Source organism: Pholcus phalangioides, unplaced genomic scaffold, assembly GCF_987345545.1.
Source record: "Pholcus phalangioides strain wild (caught in Gottingen) unplaced genomic scaffold, Ppha-v1.0 ptg000022l_1, whole genome shotgun sequence".
Classification (NCBI taxonomy): Eukaryota; Metazoa; Arthropoda; class Arachnida; order Araneae; family Pholcidae; genus Pholcus; species Pholcus phalangioides.
The window spans coordinates 16,585,064-16,608,524 of record NW_028301615.1 but is presented as its reverse complement, the minus strand read 5'-3'; the positions used below and the strand labels follow the sequence as shown (position 1 = coordinate 16,608,524).

The 23,461-nt window shown below is 36.3% G+C and overlaps 1 protein-coding gene across 6 annotated transcripts in view; it reads right to left on the bottom strand.

Annotated features, from left to right (window-relative positions):
* Positions 1 to 23,461, bottom strand: part of LOC149069530 (muscleblind-like protein 1) — a 603,178-nt gene that overhangs the window by 335,526 nt on the left and 244,191 nt on the right. For all 6 annotated transcript variants that reach the window (XM_089249796.1, XM_089249795.1, XM_089249797.1 and 3 more), the window contains exon 3: positions 16,396 to 17,868. In XM_089249796.1, the coding sequence (XP_089105922.1) occupies positions 16,396 to 16,566 (171 nt within the window). In that variant the 5' untranslated portion in view covers positions 16,567 to 17,868. The remainder of the gene's footprint in view (positions 1 to 16,395; positions 17,869 to 23,461) is intronic.

The window sequence follows — 23,461 nt, the reverse complement described above, 5'->3', positions numbered from 1 at the left end:
TTCTTTATAGTGTAGCAGCGTTCGAGATCACTGGTGGTCTGCTATTCCATGACCAGTGATTAAGCAATCGGACCATCAAGGAAAAAAATTGCGGTGGTCAGCTGGACCAGTAGCGAAAAACGTCGCCAGTCAGTTTGGCACCTGAAAATATCATATTTTTTGCTGAATATGCTATAAAAAAAACGTGCATTGGATGTGAAAATATTTTGTTTTAATTACTTCGTAATGGAAGTTTCTGTTTGAATCTTAGCAAAAAATGATTCAGTATATTATTATACTCTCTTAGTAGCAAATATATTTTGCAAAATGTTTTCTGAAAATGCAATTTAAAAAAGGAATGCCTCTTGAAATCTCCACACTTGTTTATGAATAAAGCCACAGAAGAAACAGTGGTGTCTTCATAAGGTGTGGATACAGTTTTGATTGTCTTCTATGGTTTCTGCTCCCCCTTAATGGTATATCACTCTTCTAAATGACAATATACTTAGGAAAATGAATTATTATTATTATTCCGAAGAGATTTTTCGTTTAGCGAACCATTCATGATGTTTGCGGACCAGTAGGTTCTCGTATTCACTGGTCCGTGGGACAAGTGAATTTTATTTTCGAATTCTAACGCTGTGTAGGATAGTAAATACCAAAAAATGACCAGGATCATAGCTTTCTATTATGCTCTATTGCATATGTTACTCCCCAAAGCCCGAAATCGGTAAATTAACGACGGGGCCGGCCACTTCACGAATTCGCCAATTTCGTTAAATATTGACTCGGCCAATGTCCAAATCTCAGACATCGGCCGACTAGTTCGTGCAGTGGCCGCTGATCCCGGGCTAAAGTGCGATAACAAAATATATGATTCGGAATCATCGTCAAGCTGACGTATTTTTTCGTGATAATTATGCCCACCCTCGTTATGGCAACCCATCAAACCGCAGTCATGATACGGTAATAATTTTTTCCCTCCGAGATTTGGCAGAAAAAACTACATGTTTATATAATTATTTATAGTTTTTTTCACTTTTTTCCTCTCGCCACATGGAGCTAATCCAATACAGCTGCTATTTATATAGACATGTATCACACATTGGCGATTAACACAAAAAATGTATTTGGCTCCTACTGGGCCGTCTTACATCAGCACATCGAGCTTCGGCCAGGGATCTCCGGTCACTTCGTGAAATGGACTACACAGTCCGAATCATTTCTGAAATTCGGACTTTGACCAAAACTCTTGGCGAATTCACGAAGTGGTTGTCCCACGCCGGATTACTGGATGGGTCGGATCAACGCACTGCCGAATTATCAAGAGTCTACTGTTTTTTATTTTTGTTGTCTGTTTAGACACAGAGGGCACTAACTCTTACAATGAAAAGCAAAGATCTTGAGTATAGTGATCATTCTTTTTCAATAGAAGTTTAATTTCATTTTCATGTCTGTGTTATTCAGAAAGCTTAATTAATATTTATCCTTTGTCAGAGTCAGCAATATACGAACTATACCAACGATGTTAAACAGTAGTTGAATTGTTTGTTCCCCTCCCAATCTGATACCCCCACTTAATCGGATTTTATGAGCTGGAACCGTTGATATCAATTTAAGCGAAGCCGCCTATATTTTGACATTAAAATTTTTAGTATCAAGATTGAAAGGTTAAGTTATTTTGTGTTTTCCGGTGGGAGTAGGGGGAGGGAGAGCATGCTGAAAGTGTTCAGATAGTTAGATATCACTAAGCATCACTCTCATCGTCATGTGAGAAGGAAACACTGACTTACATATGCATCTTGTACTAGTTAATGAAAAAATAACGTCCAATAAATTTGTTACGATAGTGTACCGCAAGCACGCGAACTTTGTGGTACCAAACTGATACACAAGACGTATTCACCGTCAAGAAAGTGAAAAGATAGTTCGATATATAACATAATTCTTCATCTCAAATACATCTGCGTCTCATATAACACGAATCCGTTCTTCCATAAGAAGAAATAGCACACGAAGTTGGTGTTTCCTCTCCTCAAGAGGATCAAACCACCACCACGAGGGCGGTAATGTGTTACGTGTGGGTGACATAAAGGTTGCAAGTGGAAGAAAGAGGGTACTGGGCTTATACCTTGTACCAAAGCTGACCTCCAACTTGCTTCGGTATTTGATTGATCGCATAGAGTTGGAAAGGCAGCAACGCCTTCTTATTTTTTTAACGCTTAGGCTTTCCCTAACATCCCCCACCTTATATAGCCCAACATTTTCTTCTTCTTTCTTACCCAGGCCACAAAATATCATCAAGATTAAGGCGGACATTAATAACGCATCAGATAAGATATTGCCTAGTTTCTGCCACAAGCATTTATGAAGGATAGTCATAATTTAGCATTTCCATCCTTTCCGTAACTAATAATAACGATAAAAAGATCCCAGGAAGAAGTAGATTTATATATAATAACGAAGTTCGTGTAGAACAATAATTGAATTAGATTTTCTTACAAATTTAAAGAATAGGATTGGTTTTAATCAACAAATTACTAATTAACAGGTACCCTTATGATTTGAATTTCGGGGATTTCTTTCCAAGCATCAACACTTTCATTTATGAAGGCGACTTTTTTCGTCTACATCGGTCTATCTCAAACTTAGGTGATATCGCTTCGTCAGAGGATTTTTGAACCAAGCCGGAAAGTGGTTGAAGCTGTAGATATAATGTAGGATCCCATACGAACTGATCTACACTATTCAAAATGACCAATTCTTTTTTTTCAAAAATGACCAAGAAAAGATCTGAATTCGTCACCAGGATGCAAACTGTAGAATCTAATACATTTTTTTTATTGTAACTAATCAATAAACTTTCTTGCAGTTGTAGATACAGGGGAACCCCAGCGACGATACGCCCAAGCGTCTCTAACAATCATGACCGATGCTTATCGGAAACTGGTGGAATTTCATATGATAATAGATTCCACGATTTTTTACGTTCGTGGCACCCTTGGCAATGGTATTGAAATTTTAAACGCAGTCGGTCCTGCTTAATCGGATATGAAGGATTCTACACACAATATCTGATTATGCGGGGAACAGTTCAATTGCCATTTTACAACATTAGCAGTTTTTAATTGAAAACTGATAAAGGATCAATATTAATAAAGCTACTCGAACAAATTAGACGTGAAAAATGAAATGAAAATGATTTTATTATTCATAATCACAATACCTAAGATTTTTACTTTTCATTAGGAAAAATCGCGCCCTCTATTGGCTCAACCGGCAACAAAAATATAATAATTAAATGTACGTACTGAAGACTACTTGAATACTTGGAGGCCAGTCAGTCTCAAATGCATTAATCTTAACACCTAATAACATATTTTTCATTAATTCCAAATTTTTCACACATTCAGTAAAAACATTGTCTATAGTGGTTGATGTGTATTAACAGCCGACGTGTGAAGCATAATATTCGATTAAGCGGGGAAAATTGAAATTATCATATTAAGCGGGGAACTTTGGCGCTGGAGAATTCTATCCGTCTAAGCGGGACCGACTGTGTTTCTAGGAACTTCAGCGGCACCGGAAACTGCAACGATGCATTGGTTGGAAATCACAGCCTATAATTACTATTTTTAAATATACGGTTCTTGAGTATAATTTATGAATTATACGATTAGCAATATCTGAACTTGTTGAGGGTATTATAGGCCACTGCATATTGGCTGTAACTTTTCTTCTTTTCGGAAATAAAAATAGATATTTTTAAAATTAGTTCGTTCAAAAGATTTTTTTAAAACATAACAGGTAGTGTAGAGTAATATAAGGTTCAACTTTTTTAAAAGCAAAAACATAACTGATAACCCCTTCCATTTCTTTATTTGTGATGAACACAACAACCAGAAATTTCAATCTGTGGATTACGGGATGCACTTTTTATACAAAAGTAGTGACATTTACGTGTGTGGACAATAAATGCACCACCACGGTAGGTGATTGCGGTAATTTTCTCCCCAAAATATCTTTCCGCATCTCTAAACGGTCTCGTGGCTATCTGGTATACAACGGCACATGATTTGGGAATCACTGCTATAGAAACTCCTAAACTGATGGAAAAATCGAGCCTGGTATAAAAAAAATCCAAGAAATACATACAACCAATTGGTAACTTTTCTTTGCCAAAAAGAAACCCGACAAGGACGATTTCTTTTCAAATAATATACATAAAGAGAAAAACGATGGATATCAGAATAGATAATTCTTTCTTCCCCAGGAAGAGAGAGAGGAGCAAGCAGCGGGAGATAACTGTGCTCAAGCGGAGGGCAATCGATAAATTGGGCCATCCTAGGCCCTTCACAAATGATAAAAAGGTTATCCAGCCCCCCCCCCCCCACCCGAGAAGCTAATATGGAATCGGAGTAGTACGATCCTCTCCATCCCATCTAGATGGTGAAAAAGAAAGAAAAATGAATCCACCAAAAACGATCAGCCGCCCGTTTAATAGGAAAAGATTAGATTATAGTCGGAGGGAACCTCTCAAGCATTTGCCTCTGGAATGGAGGAGATCCTCCTCCTCCTCCTCTTGAGTCCACAATCATCTGATAAGTGCCAATTGGGCTTGTCATAAAAGACAGAGAGTCTCATCCTCCGACCCGTGCCTAACTCTGCACTGACTCTTCCACTACAGAGACACATTTATCGACAGAGCCAATGTTATGATTCGGTCATGTCTCATTTCTCCTGCTGTTGCTGCTGGTGGTGGATGACCACTCAGTTTCGGTCAGCAAAATTAATAACCAGGTTCGAATATTTTTTCATTACCAAATACTTTATTTAGACAATGAAGTACTTAGAATGAAACGATGTAGAAAAAAAAAGAACGGTCAGATAGAGTGTGTAAGGAAATATTTCCAAGAATTTCTACAACAAGTACTGTACACTCACCAGACAAAAAAATTCAACCTCTCAACGTATTTACGCCATATGTAGGAGTATAATATGCAGTTACTTCACCCTTTGAATATCCATACCACTCTTCGTATTGTAAGCATCATTAATGTGACAACTTAGGCAATTTTCGCTGAGTTGCCAAACTATTGGTGCAAGTTACTATTCAGCGACGGTATCTGTAAAGACCTTTCTTCGACCTGAGGCAAATGCAGGACTCTACGACTCCATAATAATTAGAAGGTTTCACAATTCAGACTAAGAACATAATTTTTATAACAAAATAAATCAACAACCGTAAATATTAAAACGTTAAAATGACTAACTCATGACGACCTGTTAGTGCTAGATAAAAATCACGTGAGCAGCAAAACAACAATCAACAAAATTAGCATATTCACAAAGAATCGAATGCATGAGAAAGTCGACATCACTGACGTCACACCCTTTTTTTTCCGCGGAACAGTCTCGCGTCACAATCCTTTCGCAGATCAGTCGGCTACAGACCATAGTTTTCACATCTGTTTAATGATTAATGCTTCTACTGCCGATTAAAGCTTGCTTGACAATGCTGGATGACACACCAGAGAATTCACCGTGACTCACCAAGCTTTCAAGAAATTCATGCGAAGTCATTCACCGGGGAAGGGGGTCAAAACGCAACAGGAAAAGTAAAAAAAATCAACAATTCGAGACATATAGACCAGTGATTATCAACCTTTTCTAGTTCATGGCTCCCCTTTGGACGATGTTTTCTTCTCGGAATCCTGGGAAAAGTACAGATCCAGAAGGTAAGTTCTCACCTGCTCCAAGAGCCGAATGAAATGTGTAAAGTAAAATATGGGATGATCCACATATCGAACCTACAATCGACCCTCCTAACACATCACTCTGGGTCCGTGCCTATATTTCTTTCATAAAAATATGGGACATTGGGATCCGTACGGGACAGTATCAATTACCGAAATTCAATCAATGGCCTATGACAGCCAAAAAAAAAATTGTCAAATTTACCAATTACGGCGAAAAAGAGCTGTTGCTGAGGGAGAAAATCATGTAATTAAAATCATATAGGCCTGCTGGAAGGACTTCATAGTGCCTTGGGGCTACATAGTGTATGTATTATATTTATGTGTGTATGTTTTGTGTCGTGTAATATATGTTTGTATTTGTATATTATATTATATATTTGTATATTGTAATTTGCTGTTTGTTCGTTTTAATTTAAAAAAAAAATGACAAACGCAATAAAATTGTTAACTCTCGCTGAAAATGCTGAAAGATATCTAATGACGCGAAGTAGAGAATCGCAATGGGTAAAAATGTATTCACCGAAAATAGTTTTTTTCACAACTTTTTTTTCGAGTTTTCGTAGATTTTTCCCAAATACTGTGTGAGATGAATGTATTTATATGACTATAATTTTTCATGATAGGACCATAATTATCGTAAATTAAACTATGATAATTATGACTCCAAATCATGAAAATGATCTTAAATCATGATTTCAAAAAATTGATTAAGTTTCGTTGAAAATAAAGTGAAAAACGTGACATTTCGTAAAAAAGTTGGGACGGTCAAAATCACGGGAATGTCCCGTAAAATACAGGTAATACCATGGTACCCTTCATAAACGTGGTAAAATGTAACATGGTAACCAGACGCACAAGTTTCTGACCCGCGGGCGGTAGAAACACCGCATATCTGGCCCGCGGACTAAAAGAAGTTGTGCGTCCCTGGTTTACACGCATTCTACAAACACGCACTTATCGAAAAACGTAAGCGCCGCATTCGGAAAAATACGGCATGCATTTGTGCGATTTTGAACAAATTCCGAGTGGATCTTTACTTATGTGGAACACTGTATCAAAAAAACAGAAGGAACTAATTCGATCAACATTTTAAAATAAAATCCTGGTTGATTTTAACAAATTTTTTTCTTTCACAAATACCACAAAATTTATATAATTTTTTTAGCGCAATATTATCGTATGAATTATACGTGCTGAAGTGGGTGAAGAAATGCACACAAAAAATCTTATTCTAATTAATTAAAAATGATCGAGTAATAGCTCTTCAGAGACTAAATTCCACGTCATGTGTGAAATTAAATTTATTCATAATCAGGAAAAATGATCCAAAAATAGCTAAATATTATTTCTTATTTGAACTTAAGAAAATTAAAAACAAAAATGGGGGGAAATTACTCTTCTCTCGAATAATGATTATTCTTCGTTTAATTGAATTAATTTATCCGTAAGAGGACTTAAGGATCCTTTCTCTCTCCAGAATCCACCGAACTGTCTGAGTAAGAAATATGTTTTGTCTTCTTGACCTATGTTGGCGATCGGTTCCTACCGTCACTGTTTCGTACGCTGTCCGACTTTTTCAGAATTTCTGAAAAATGTTGAAGGAGAAAAAATATTTCCAGACACTTTTTTTACACCAAAATGGCTGATGAAAGCCAAGAAATTTATTTTCAGTGAAATTAAACACGCCGAGCTCGTTCTCTTAATCTTTTTTGATGGCAAAAATTCAAACTCACGTGAAATATTACCAGCATGTGCGACGAGTGTGGTCGGAAAATAATCATAAGGGCTGTGAAATGAGATTGAAATACATTGACGAGAGACTTGTACGTTCATTTCGGCCGTTCCAAAAAATCCGTAGCTCAACATTCTAACAAAAAATACGAATCCTGTGTCTTGTCAATAATCATACGGACGGACGCACGTACGGAGAGCCTTCGAATCTAGCTGACATAACCGGCCTGCTACATTAATTTTATAGTACATGTATCGAGTAGTGGTTCTGACAACGAGAGCCGCATGCATCACTATAGGTCAAGGTTCTCAGCGAAATGCCTTTGATTATCTTCCTGACCAAAACTCAAAAACTTTGCGTCCTTTTTTGTCCAAAACTCTCGGTAAAAAGTGCCCTTATTCAAAATCTTGACCTTCCAAATGATGTTTGAGTTTCAAAAATTTCCCCTGACTTTTTTTAAATATTTGCGTCATTTCCTGACATAGGCCATTTCTTTTTTACATTTTCCATGACCATTTCTCATTCTCCTGATTTTTCAAGTAATTAGGATCCAGGAGCTGCTCCTAGACGTAACTCGTGCCGCCGAACGGGACGCAAAAATAAGGAATCAAGGAAAAAAATAATTGCTGAAAAATATTTGTAAAGAAATGTTTTGCCAGTGAAATTCGGACTGTGAATAGATGCAATTATAATTTTTGCAGGAAAATTGTAATTGATGCATTTTGAAGTATTGCTTACACAAGTTTATGAGTTTTACGCGTCATTTCATTGGCTCAGACTATACGCCAGACAGGTGATAAAAATATCTTGTAGGGTTCGAGAATTGTGTTTCGATATCTGCGGGGTTCCCAGTAGTGCCGGCTCGAAACAAAATATTAAATATTCTAATCTCATTTCTAAGAGTGTTGCAGCTTAAAATGTTGGTAATTCCTGGTATCGAGCAAAAAATAAAGATCTCCCGCTACAACTCGGAGATTAATCATTATTGAAGAGCCTCAAAATTGTTTTGCAACCACACATCAATATAAGGCAGGCACTGCATAAATAGTATCAATGTGAAATATTAGTTTTTGTTAGTTTGCGTGGCTTGTTGAGCCACATTAACCCTTAGAGCGTCATTGACGAGATATCTCGCCTCCTCAAAAGCATCTTATTTTAGAATTGACAAGCCCAGATATTTTGCAAAAATTATTTTTCTCAATGAAATACTTCTCCCCCCCCCCCCACTGTATTTTTTAGTTCCCACCTGCTGAAAATCGGAAAAAAGCCTACTTTATTAAAATGGTATGACATCATGATATTACATATTATAGGGAGAGAGGGGGCTTAGTGATTTATGCTGCGTCGCTTAAAGGGTTAACAGATGTACGCGGCGGGATGTGACCCATCCCTGTTTCAAATAGATATCAATCATTGCTTATTTCACACATTGCGGTATGTGACATTGGATGAGAAAATAATTAACCCATTGTTTTTACATTGCTATACACTGAATATCCTTTTATTATGGCCACATCACGTGGCTTTCATTTTATTGGCAAAGGAGGTCCGTGTAGTTCATCTCATTGGCACAAAGGGCCCTTGCAACATAAAAGGTTGAAAACCTCTCTAAAGCAAAAGAATTAGATACAAAAATATAGAGAACGTTGAATACTTTTTTCAAATATAATACAACGATTTCTCTTGTCATGCATGTAAAGATAAGAAAAGAAAAGCGGAATTATATGCTGCACGTATAATGAATGATACGATTCGATCAGTCTTAGTAGACACAAATCAATCAATCATGGGCCAAAGTGTGAATGCTCAACAAATGACGTAATAGCTTTGGCAGCAGCTGTCATTCGGGTTGTGCAAAATGAAACAACGTCTCCATAGCGACCAACTAGCAAGCATAGCCATAACACATGCACACCGACCGACGGACGGACGGCACGAAACTTAGTAGGAGGGGGAGGACGCATATTATAAGGCCACTATCATTATTACTATTATAAGACCGACGTTATATTCCTTTTTTTTTTCAAAAACTTTTCTGGCGCCAAAGCCAAAAAAAAAAAGCGTATGATGTGTGTGTGCTTTCGTCGCGCGGTTTCATTCCGTGACTAATATGAATACATAGTAAATTAGTCGCGAATATAAAACTGCGTGAGCTTTATACGGTCTAAATTAATGCTATTTCAAGAGAGTTACTTTTTTTCCCCAAATAATGTTTGGCAATGGACGCAACATCGTTTTTTTGAAGGTTGCCAGATGTCCAATAAACCAAAATAATAGTGATTGTTACGGAAAAAAAAAATCTACACGATCAAACACGGAATCATGGCCACTCTCCGTCACGGTCAATATAAGTATATATTGTATTTATATATTTCGGTAGACCTATAGCGTCACGATAAAAACTGACGCGTTAATTATCAAAGCTAAATATTTTTGTTGTTGCAGTAAATGTTGAAAATATACGTGTTATATACGACTGTATATTCACTTTTTCTACTAGGACAGCGTTTCTCAACCTCTGTACCGCGACGGTGATCCGCAGACACACTTTATAAAATTATTCACCCGTTGTAATCGATATAAATAATATCCACATGGGTTTACATAAAATAAAACTTTTATACTTAGGTAGACCATATATTATTGAGGAGAATATCCCTAAATACGAGATATCACTAAATTTTGCAAAAAATTGCAATTCCTTGTATTAAATGCAAGTTAATAATTGCTGTTTAAATTTCTGAAGGTGTAGAAATAAAGGGCTGCTACAAATCCCAGTGAACAAAAATGTATTTCACGATAACCAACATTCAAATTAGCTGATGACCATGTTTCATTGAGAAAAATAAAATTGGGTTAACTGAGGGTCTTAAATAATAACCCGTGAAATACGGGACGTCGCAAATCGTCATCAAAAAGCATTGTCAGAAGTAGGCTCAATCAACACAATTGTGATTAAAATTCCCTAAACAATTGAGGACGAAACGTTAAACCTAACAAACATGTCATGAATATTAAATATTTTTTTTCATAATTATCATAATATAACTTATACAGTATTATGGAAATGCCGTGTATTTACGACTTTTGTGAATATATGTCCCGTAATATGGGGCACAAATGAACCATCAAATTGTTTCAGACATTTTACTGGTCCTTGTTTTCAAGAAGGTTGAGAAACAGTGCTCTAGGACGTTCTGATTTCATCAAGCTGCTTTTTATAACCGTATAAACCAAGAAATTATAATTTTCATACTACTCTGAAATGTGTGTTGAAAGAAATACACATTCCATCATGTGTCATCATTTACGATTGCCAGCATATTCTTAAAATATCTCCCAATAATAATTCTTAAAATATATCCCAATACTAATTCTTAAAATATCCACCAAGAAATAATTTAATTGAATTCAAAAATGGATGATGTATTGCTCTTTCCTTACAGAAAATGTTGCACTCGTATTTTTGGGGTCCAAGAGCATTTCAGTGATTCATTGTATAGGGGTTGATGAAACTTGTTTGTGTCATGAATATCCCACGCGTATTTGCTAATTGGATTAGAGTAATTTCCTGTGTATAATGTGCAGAAGCAAATGCCTCTACATTAGACTCTGCTTATCAGAATCACAGATAATGTGATCATTCGGGTAATACTATCACTTTTCCGCAAAGTACTGAACAGACTAATACTATAATATGGGAATATAAATTCGCCAAAAAATATCGGTTGGTGTTATCAATTTTTTTTTGTCGTTGATTTTGAAGCTAAGGTTGAAGTTTGCTCCCATAACTCAGTTCCCCAAATTTCTTTTTCTATATCACCCCCTTCATCAGAATTTTTTTTCTCTCATCGCTCCCCCCCCCCCCCCCAACTAAAGTGAATCCATAGGATCCTATGTTAAATCCGTAGCTTCTATCGCCGCCCTGGACCATTCCATGCCCATCAGGGAGCGATATTGCCCACTTTGGGAAACACTGCCATAACTTGTCAATAACAACCTGCATGACTATGTAGGAGGTGAGAAAGTGTTGTACCCCCTCCCTTGTTTACAAACATTTCCATATATTCTCTGTTCACAATGCCCTATTAGAGCAATAGTAGCTGCTATAATCCATGCACGCATGAAGCTACTTTCACAATAACCTATCTATAAAGGAGACAAATGTAATGTTAAAAAAAAACCTTTTCTCAGCTTTTGATCAGTTTCTTTCAGTTTCACACTCACTTCTGCAGAAAGACTCTTTCTCAGGGAATTTATGGAACGCTTTGTACATTAGAAAAATTATCGTAATTAGTAAAACACGTTGGACAGTGTCAAACTCCTCATTGATGGCTGAATAATGATGATAAACGTAGCATTTTAGCTTGAAGCAAAAGTGTATCCTCTTTTAGAACAATTTGAAAGAAAGGAAATGACACGATTGAACATTCCACAACCACTTATGTGGAAAAGAAAAACTTAGTTGTCCTGTTTCCATAAGACTGTTGGTTCAAACGGGACGTTTGACCATTGCTTTCGAGTTTCAATTTCTTACGGATATAGTTATCAATTGGTTATTGTTATCAGAAACCCAGACTTCCGATTTGATCACATTAAGAGGCGCGCACTGTGATCTGAGGGAGAAATACCATTATATAGTCAGTTCATAGCGGTGGATGTTCCGCATGTCAAACTTTCATTTGTCAATGATGAAATGTTAAGAAACTGAAAGGGGTTATATGTTACGTTTTTGTAGAAAAAACATCGATTTTTTTACTAATAAAAAAATATCTATTTCACAAATTAATTTTATTTACTTCTATTTTAAGGCAACTGACTACGTGCGGGACACTTTTTTTGAAAACACAGTGATTTTCACAAAACAAGTGGGGTTTGCATAAAGGTACTGTATGAAATAAAGAAATCCAGTGAAATTTCTGAAATATCTCCAAAACTTTTTGAGATATTCTAAATTATGTCCTCAAAATTGGCTCATTTTCAGTACTCACGCCAAACATTGTACACTAATAACCACACAATTTACTTGAATAATTTTGATCATGTATGTTTCTGTGACTGTTGTCTGTGCAATGAATTAAAAGTTTCAAGATATATAAAATATTCCCTAAGATATAACAGTTTTCGTGAAACGATACGTGCATTTTCACAAAAAAATTCAATTTTTTTTATTCAAACAGCTGTAAAATATTGAATTCTAAACATATGACCAAGATCCTAGTTCATTGCACAGCTAACGTTATCTGGAACACTGTTAAATAATTTTATGAGAATATCTTGCATAGTGTTTGAGTAATTAGGTTTCGCGTGAAATAAAGTAACGAAAAACTGTGTTTTAAATGAATCCTCAAAAAACGCGTTTGAAAATTCTTTGTTGCCTTCGAAACCATTGTTCCAGATGATTTAAATCAACCATAACTTTGTTGCTACTTATTGCATGTGCAAGAATAAAATAGTTTTGGATTCTGTGTAAAACATTCTTTCAAATGAATTTATGAAACCATTTTCGGCAATTTTCGAAAAAAATCGCCATTTCAACGTAGTCAGTTGCCTTAACCACTCAGAAAAGAAACTGCCGAAAAGACGCAGCGGTGGTAAAACTACAAAAGGTAGAAGAAAATATAAATAAAATTTTTCACTTGAAAAATTTTCGCTACGAACTTTCGCGTGCCGCAGTTTGACCAACCCTGAGGTAGAAATCGCAATATGTTGAACAAGCAATCGCCGTATTCTTCGAATGCACAAAGAAACCCTGATAACAGTAATCCTGCTTTTCTGGGTTAAAAATTGAATAAAACCAGAAGAAAAACTTTCTGGAAGATGATGACAAAAGGTTTTCTTTGAGGAACTAAAAGTAGGGACAACGAATATTCAAAAGAATTCGTATTTGTTGGAATGTCATTCCCAGAGTTGATTTTGTTGCTTTTACACGCACAGCACAAAATTTATTTTGGTAGATATTTAGAGATTACGCGAGCGCGGTTTCAAAATAAATATCCTCCAGACGTTTATGATATACTATAGAAATCTTTTTCAAGTTTTAGATGGAAAATAATTCTAAAAAACATTAAGGATTCACTGAAAAACAAGAAGCATAAGTTGGAAATTGAAGTTCTTTATAACCCGCATTTCAATGAGATTTAATTTCTACTATTATAATACGAAAAGGTTAAAGTTAAGGGTTGCTTCATGTTATCATGAAAAAAACTGGAAATGATAATCGGAATAAAATTGAAATTTTAACACATCATCCGGATTTCAAAAATTACAAGAAAGTTGAGCTACACCTCCTTTTTGCGACAAACCTCCCGATCGGTTCAATGCATATCATCACAGACTTGTTCTTTCTATAATATCCATTTGATGATTGTAAAAAAAAGAAAATGCGTTTCTCATACAACACACATATCTAAGACATATACCGAAGGTAAAACTTGAGCGATTAAATCTTTTCATTCTCTGAAAAAGTAATTGATTTATTGCGCGAGCGTTTTTTTGGTAAGTTTCAACTGATTAGCGTCTTAGCAACGCGGAAAAGTTGGAAGACGTCTAAAATATATCCACTTTTTTTTCGCATATTTTTACATACGTTCAATACGAATGATTGACACGGTTCACCGAAAAAGGCGGGCAAAGTTTCTGATTCATCTATAAATATTTATGTTTATGGAGTGTTTGAAAACGGTGTTCTACCCATAATAAACTGTTCGGTGGGTTTAATGGAGTGTTTAAGTACGGAATTGGCAGTCCAAAAAATGAGGACCGGAACATATGACGATACCATTAAGGTAGAAATCGATAGAAAAAGTCTGAAATTGACCCTTCGAAACGTTTGAGAGATTCTTAATTCCTTGAAAGTGAAATTCATAAACACTCGGCGATAATATGCAGCAAAAAAACTAATTTGACGTACTTCAGAAATGGGAAGAATCCATATTTAAGGCTTCTTTTATCTTGTGAATTACTATAACAAATTCCACGAGATAAATTAGAATATTTTATCGCATCCACGATTCTGACCAGACATCCTATCATTTAAATTTAATTTGTTTTTGTCGTATAAAAATGCTTTAAGTGGAAAATTACTCTCTCTGAGGTTTCGTTACTTTTCCTTTTCAAAGTCATACAGAAGAAGTTTTTGTTTTCAAACTAACCAAATTCTGCAAGGACGGGGCACTTGACACGAAAAATGTTTCAAAGTTGCAAAAAAATGAAATATAATTCGAATATATAGAAGTAAAGAAGAATTTTTTTGATGATCCAATACCTGAATAAAGCGTTCTATGATAAATGATAATTATGTTTGGGGGGGGGGGAAGAGGTTTTACAATTAGCATTTGAATTGTTAGATAAATAAATATTAAAAGGCAGGAAATTGCCGGGATACTTGAAATTACTCGAAAAGTATCTCAAAGTTGAAGAAAAAAGAATGGGGAATATTATTTAATCGCAACAGGGGTAAAATTCTGAAGTACCGTTTCTCGAGAACTTGGGACGACCTAATACTCGAATGAAGTATTCTTTAATAAAGCATACTTTCGTTTGGAATAAGGAATTTTAACAATTAACATTAGAATCATTAGACAAATAAACGCAATATTTGCAAACCAGGATTGACGGAATGCTTGAAAATACTCAAAAAATATCTTAAAGTTGAAGAAAAAGAATGGAACGTTATTCAAACACATAGAGGTAAAGTCTTGAAATGCTGTTTCTTGAAAACTTGGGACGACCTAATATTTGAATAACGCATTCTTTGATAAAATATAATTTTGTTCTGGATAAATGGGCTGTAATAATTAACTTGGTTTTTTCTTAAAATGAAGAGTTGAATAATTATGACTTAGATAAATTGAAAGGAAATTCTTGTTACCTTTAAGGAGTCATAGCAAGCGATTTCCTGGATCCACAATACTAACTAGACATCATGCCATTTGAATTAAATTTGTTTTGGTCCCATAAAAATTATAGAAAATAATTCTCTGAAGTTTTGTGACTTTTCAAAAGTCATGGAAGAACTTTTTGTTTCCGAAACAACTAAATTCTACAACGACGGGATACTTGAAAGCAGTATTCGCCAATACGGCATCTAGATGCATGATTCACGCATCCAAATTCAATTTTACTCCTCAAAATTTCATTGACGAGTGAAATTGCTCCTTCAAATTTTAGGTGATTTTTTTTAATAGAGTTACTTCTATGTTTTTTTAATTAAAAAATACCCATTTGTTTCTACAAAATTACTCCTCACAATTTCAGAGAGGAGCGGAAATACTCATCAGAATTATTTTTTCGGATAGCACACTGCTTGAAAAAGCACTCGAAAAACACTTCAAAATTGAAGAAAAATAGAATGACGTATAAGTCAAACACATAGAGGCAATGTCTTAAAAGTTTCGGTTTCACGAAAACTTGGGAGGACCTGAAATTCGAATGAAGCATAAAGGGTAATGAAGAATGAAGGGTAATTTTGTTCGGAAATGTTGACAGTGTAAAAGTTGTTAGATAAATAAATAATTGTATTTTATGTAATGAGGTGACTAAAGAGGGAGTTTACCCGAGCGCTCGGGATTCAGCTGAGAGACCGGAAAGTCCCTTTGGCCGGCCGGCACCTGGGCCAGTCGGCAACGGTGAGACGGCTAAAAAGCGTACAACCGCACCAAACGAGGCATCTGTTCACGCGGTGGCGATATTTGAGAGCTGCTTTTTATATTGAATATTGTAAATTTTTTTATATTTGTATTTTTTTAATGCGTTTCATTGCCGTTTATGCACATATGTAATTTATACATGCATAACAAAGCACCTGACCAGCCCTTCACCCGGGGCAATGGCTATACTTGAGAATTACCGATAGAGCCTGGCCGGTTTTCGGTATGAAATGAAATGCATGAGAGAGATAAATTGAAAGTAAATTAGCGTTACCTTTATGGAGTCGTAGCAAGCGACGACCCTTCCGTTCTGCACCTCGACGTGTGCCGGCGGATGGGCGAACTTGCACTCGGTGTCAGCTCTGGTGCACTTGTTTCTTTGGTATTCACGGCATACTTCGAGTTGTAGCCAACGGGAATCCTTCACGTTGTTCACCATAGCCATAATAGTAATGAGGAAATAATCCTAATCGGCAGTTATGACACGATGACTATATATATGAGTTGAAATTAAAATATTTATAAAAATGAACCAAATTCCTAGATATATTATTATTATTTTCCAAAGGACGGTTGGATCAAGTAGAAACAAACACCAAATATCGCACTTGAAGGAAATATATCTTTGTTTTTTTTTCTCTCTCTCTTCTATTAATCCAATGAGTTCAACATATGTGTCAGGAGAAAAAAACGAATATCTTCTTCACACAAGGTCACAAAAAACTATCAATTCGGTCAAGAGACTTGTAGAAAAACGGACAAAAAAAAACACAAATTTCAAAAAATTTCCACCGAAGTCTTTGAATATATTCTATATCACTCACAATTTTCTTTTTGAGATAAAAACTCAATAACTAAGTATTTCACAAAAATCACAGTCGAGATCCCAGATGGTGGTCAGTTATTCTCGCTTCAAGTGAGAAGTTCTTCAAGCACTAAAACACATTCCGTGTTCGACTCCATGAAGGCATAAAAACGATTGCTAAGTTGTTTTTCTTATATATATATATTTTTAATAAAAAAAAAACTTCAATGGAAAGGGAAAAAAAAAAAACTTTTTCACTTATTTACAAATAACAACAACATATGATGATCATTCGGAGGAGGAATATCTCTCTCTTTCTATAGCATCCGTCAGTGGTGGCTGGCGGCTCCTCGCGAACGAAAAAGATTCAGGGGGGAGCGAGATGTTGCGTGGCCTCCGTCGTTCGAGGTTCTCCACGAATAAAAGCCAAAGAGGAGAACAGCCAAAAAACGAACGTTTTCCAACCAACAGCAGCTATAGAAGCAGCAGCCAGCAGCGGCGGCGGTTTCTCCCTTTTTCTGTGTCGTCTGCTGGCGTTGGCTAGGGTGGCCCTGGCTGGTTCTCTCGCACACTCGAAAACTCACTGATGATGAAAACTGATCAGCAGCAGAAAGAGAGAGAGAGAGAGAGAGAGGAAAAAAAAAAAAAAAGGAGAGAAAGGAAAAATAATGAATAAAATAAGAAATAAAAAAAAGGAAGTAAAGTAAAGAAAACTAGCGTCTCTCTCTCTTTTTCCTCTCCTCCTACTCTTTTCTTTTCTTTCTTTTTTTGTGTGATGTTGATAGCGACACCAAGCGGTTGGTGGAGGAAGCTCCGAACGCGATCGTTTTCACTTTTCAGCGCGCGCGTCTTTCGTGCACTTTTATTTATTTGATAGTTTCGTTTATGGTGTCCGAGTTGATCGAGGAATGGAAACTTTTTTCTTCATCGGTTTTAATCAATCTGAAAAGACAAAAAAAATATATATATATATATATTTTATTTATTGTGAGAAAGAGAAGACATAAACTAATGCAAATAAAGTACTCATTTGTTTCTTTAATAGAGGAATTTTCCTCTTGTCAAAATAGTACGCGTTTGAAATTTCATTAATGCGGAAAGGCCAAATGTCTAAAATTTAAGGACAATGTTACTGATTGTCCATGATCATCTTAATCGTGTAAGTGAAATTTATCTTTAGTAAGTGTTTGTACACCCTCCTTTATATTTTGAACCGTTGGTTGTAGAAACGCACTTTCAGTTGGAAAACGCATTCAAATATGTAACATTCCTTCTTTCTAGGAGCCATATACAGTCGGACCCACTTAATCGGATTATGGATAAACGAATACCCCGCTTAAACGGATAATGCCCACTTAACTCTAGTTGCCGTTGCTAGTTGATGCGAAGTACCGAGCACTAAGCTCTCGTCTTCTTCGTCTTGGTTTCTCTACTTAGGTAGAGATATTGATCAGTCAATGGCAAAATGGTTGTTTAAAAACAACCACCAGTACATTTTTTTTTTTTTTTTTTATTATATATAACCAGAATAGTACCTAAAAAATCAATGCTCAATAATACCTATACCAAACTACGTCTCTTAACGTATAGGCACCATTCTAGGGTTAAACAGATAAAATCCTCCGACACCAAAATTTCTCCTATAGAGACCATGTTAAAGAGAGAGAGTTCCCCGCTTATCGCTTATATGATAATTTCAACCACTTTTCTCCGCTTAATCGAACATTACGCTTTAAGCATCAACTGTTAATGCACATCAACTACTATACACATAATATTTTTATTGAATGAAAAAACATTTGGAATTAATTAAAAATATGTCCCAGTTGAGATTAAAAAAAACTGAGAATGGTTTTCGCTTCCATTAAAGTTGTCTTCAATACGTACAATAAATTATTTAATTTTCGTCCTCTGTTGAGCCAATAGAGGGCGCTAACTTCCCTAATGAAAATAAAAAATCGTAGGCATTGTGATCATTGTAATTAAATACAATTTTCATTTCAATTTTGATATCTGATTTATTCGAGAAGCTTTATTAACATTGATCTTTCATCAGTTTTCAATATACAAACTATACTAACGTTGTAAAACAGGAATTTAATTGTTCCCCGCATATTTGGATACCCGCTTAACGTGCTGGAATCATTGATATCCGATTAAGCGGGGCCCATTGCATATGAACTGGAATACATAATTTTTTATTTTCTTATTTAAAGCGTGTCTCTAAAGTCATTTGTTTAAAAGTTAAGGGGTTCATCCGGACTCATGCACCCAGTATTCTGTATAGCACCTCGCATGTCAGTTATAAGCATCTATTCTATTTTATATCATTATGTCATCCGTAGAGTAGGTAGAGTAGGGACTTCTAAAAGTTTCATATCAGATGTTTCAAATGCAGAGAACCCCCAATTCCTAAAAAGAAATTTTCGTATTTTTGTTGAATACGTCTCCAACTTCAAATAGGGACCCGAACGGAAAACCAAGCTTCATGAAAATTATCGAGTTTTATTTCAGTAGTTGTTATTAACGTAGTTTTTTACTACAGCATAGGTTTCCCATTGGTGCTCTGTGAAACCCTGTGGTTCAGCAACAGTTGTTCGAGACATTCGAGTCGAGTTCAGTATGAATCCGAGATAGATGTATTTGCGTAATATACACTTGCGTGGATCCTTTGAACAGTTTATCTATAGATTTTCTTATATTCAATGAAAAAAATTCTTAAAAAAAATTGTACATTATCTAGTAAATTGTTTCTGTGTCTAATGTAGGGAAACACAGTGAAACGCTGGATGGTGAAAACGCCATCGTACATTCACCGATATTTTGCCGTTGCAAACTAGGTTGATGTTTTCAAGACTTGTTTTCGACGAAAAATATTACAAGATGTAATCACACATAGCCGCTGTGGTGGTCGAGTGGTCATAGTGACGGACTCGCACCGCGGTGACCCGGGTTCGAGCCCCACCCTCACCACAGGGGTGGTCGGCTGAAATTGGTTTTCTGTGGCTCCCAATTTCAAGGCACAAATGCGAGCCGATCTCCCCGTCAAAAAGTCTCGCCACAGAGAGCAACAGTCCTACAAACAGTACAAATATTCAGTCATTACACTTCACTCACTTCACTTCTGAGATATAGATGGCAGCACTGAAAAATCATACACAACACTAGATACGCACTCAAACTGTTAGGTACACACACACTTACACTTCCGGCACAACTCACTAGGTAGTAAATTGCCCATGGCGATAGACCTGAGTTGTGCTCGGCTGGAAAAAAAAAATCACACACCGTGCATAAAGTTGTCACTTCATCATCATACATGATGCGTATTTGGTCGATGAAAATACCGGATCGAAAATTTGGGATTACGAATACAGGGAATTGTCAATTCTCGCCAAAGATGTTGCGAATTGTTGGTGAAATTCCGAGGCACAGTATATCGCTTTCGCGATAAAACTTTCGCGAGAAATAGAATACTACAGCAAGACTGCAATAAATTGAAATGTATTACACGGAATATGTGGGAGATTACGATTTATAAATTAGGCAAATTACCTTCATAACTTATATTATCAAAGATTGTAAATTGAAGTCATTTACCTTGAGAAAACAGGTCATTTTCCCAAAAAAAAAAAAAAAAAAAATCGAGGAGGGCAAAATTACCGGAGAATATGGGAATGCCCTGCATATGAGTCATGTCAATGAGTAAGTCGGAGCGTAGAACATGCAATAACACAATTTTTAACGTTAAACATTAACATTTTTTAACGTTAGGTATAGTTAGGACAACAGACAAGATCGCCTTTATGTGATGACATCTATTTTTAGGAATTTCCAGGAAAAACGCCATAAAACAAGGACAAAAGCGACAAAAAAATATTTGTCGTTATATCCAAGTTCATCGCATTTTCATCGACGTTGTAAGCAAGGGTCATTGTTAACATTCATACTATGGGAATCAGTCCGGACCACCAATTACATTAGGTAGGGAAAAAAAAAGTAATGATAATGATTCCAGAGTCACTAAATCAAGCAATGTGGTTAGCGACCAATTCACAAATATCGATCCCTTCACCATAAAACCAAAGTTTAAAGCAGGGATGCACATCCTTCCCCGGGGGGGGGCCTAATACTGCCCGCCAAGGGATTCCATACGGCACGTGAAAGTTTCTTTCAAACATTCATACATAAGCCGATCATATTTCCTTCATAAAAATACGGGGTTCATACGAGACATAACGAATTAAAGCAAAAAAAATGTCAAAAGCAAGCAATATTGACAATCACAATGAAAAAATTGTCAAAGGCAAGTGAAGTGAAGATACCAATTACAGTCAAAAAATTTAAATGCAAGCAAAATCACAAATAAAAACGGAAAAAGTCGAAGGCAACCAAAGTTGCCAATTAGAGTTGCAAGTAGAGTTTATCAATTAATTATCACCAGAAATGTCACTAAAGGTGTTCCAGTAGAAAAATATCAACTCACACAACAGAATATTTTCCTAGGTTGACAATATTTCCTTCATAAAAATACGGGGAACTGAAAATCGGGATCCACGCGTGTACACAAGTTATCGACAAAAAATTGTCAAATGAAAGTAAAGTTGCTAATTATAGCCAAAAAAATTGTCCAAGCCAAGTGAAGTTGCCAAAGATCGCTAAAGTTGCTGAAAAATTGCCAATAGCGTGAAATAAGGAGCTTCTGCAAGACACAATGGGTGAATATTTATGCAATTCACCAAACAAAACGATGTTTGGCAAATATGTGAGGTGAATATGTTCATATGACTAAAATTAATTATGATATATATCACATTATGATAATTATGACTAAGTCATGAAAACAAATCTTAATTCTTGATTTTAAAAGTTCAAGTAAGCCTCATTGAAAGTAAGAGAGAAAACGTTGGAAATTTCATAAATACTGTCATATGGTCACTCTACACATACAAGTTCCTGGCCCGCGAGCGGCGGAAATTCCGCAAATTTGGCCCGCGGACTGAAAAGTTTGCTCACCACTGCCGTAAACCATTGGGAAATGTGGTCTGTTAACCAAGGGCAAAAGTCATGTTACATAGTATTGTTGGCGTTAAAAGCGAAGGTGTCATTACAACTTAAGTCGTTATAAACGAGTTTGACTGTATGCCTGCCTCATGAAATGAAATGGCACACACGCGTTAAGACCAACTTGCCTTGGCTGCGTAAGACGAATATCGTTTGGTTACCATTCGGCAACATTCCTGCGTTTATGCATATAATCGTTTATATCCATCATAATATGCCCATCGGTTATGTAATATCCCACATGGTCAACGACAATAATTCAACTGGTTCCTACGAAAAATGAAACGACTAAGAATGACGGATCAACCATTACAGAAAGTTTTATTCCAAGCTATATCAGTATAGTGAAGTAGCCAGAGGCAAGTTTCCATATACCGATGGAATGATGTCACTCTACCGACTCTATCCATTTTCTATCGAAAGCTATTCAGAAGTTCATAGAGATGTTTTTTCGATCCGTCCAAAATATATTTATCCTTTTTTGCTCCGGGGCATCCCGAAATGATCCTAAGAGGCAGGAAAATCATCAAAGGTTTTTGAGAGGGAACGTTGGAATCACCCTCCACCTCCCCATATAACTCGAAGAACAGATAACGATAGGATCATGAAAGTGATGTATTGGGATGCTACATCTTCCATGTGATACGTGATCGGACGATTTAAAGTTTCTCCCAGCGGTGGATGAATGAACTTTTTTTTTTAGTATGTATATCATTCAAGAAATGAGTGGTGAGCTGTTGCCAAAGTTGGTAAGAGTTATCCCCACATTTCTTTTAATGCAGGTACGGTTCACAAAAAATTTCAGGAATGATGCCATTCTCCGATATACATACGAAGGTTTCCAACAGCTGGCTGATGCGAAAATGAATTTAGGGAAGAAAGAAAATTCAACTGCCCTTGTGAGGAATCGACCCCACATCCTCTCACTTGCCGGGTGAGTGCTCTAGACCACTAGACTACAGAGAAAACGTACCTTTATCTTTCCTTTGAGCTAGTGTGCGCTAAACGTTACGTCCGACCGTCCATGTACTGTCCCGCTCAGCGCACACCACTAGGGAAAAATTGAAGTTCATTTCCTTTGTAGAGTCCAGGGCCGTCATTTCAACTTTTTCCGGGGGGGACATGTTCTGAGGGGGGGGGGCAAACACATGTACTCAATGTATGTATATATATATACGGGTTGATTATAAAAAAATTATCCCGTCATATGGGCCCTAACTATCATACCATTCACAGAAACTGAATGAAATTTTGGCATAAGGTATTTTGAGGTATGCGCTCAAGAATGATATGGAAAACGACAGTGTCACTCTAACAGTTACGGTTACAGTGAGAAAATTTCGAAAATATCAAATGGCAACACCAAGTGTTTTGTATTGGAATGCGATCCCCATACTGAAAAACACTAAATAGCGTTGGAATGGCACCTGTAGCACGAAAATCCCCGGAGCTAGGCAAGTAAAAAGTAAAA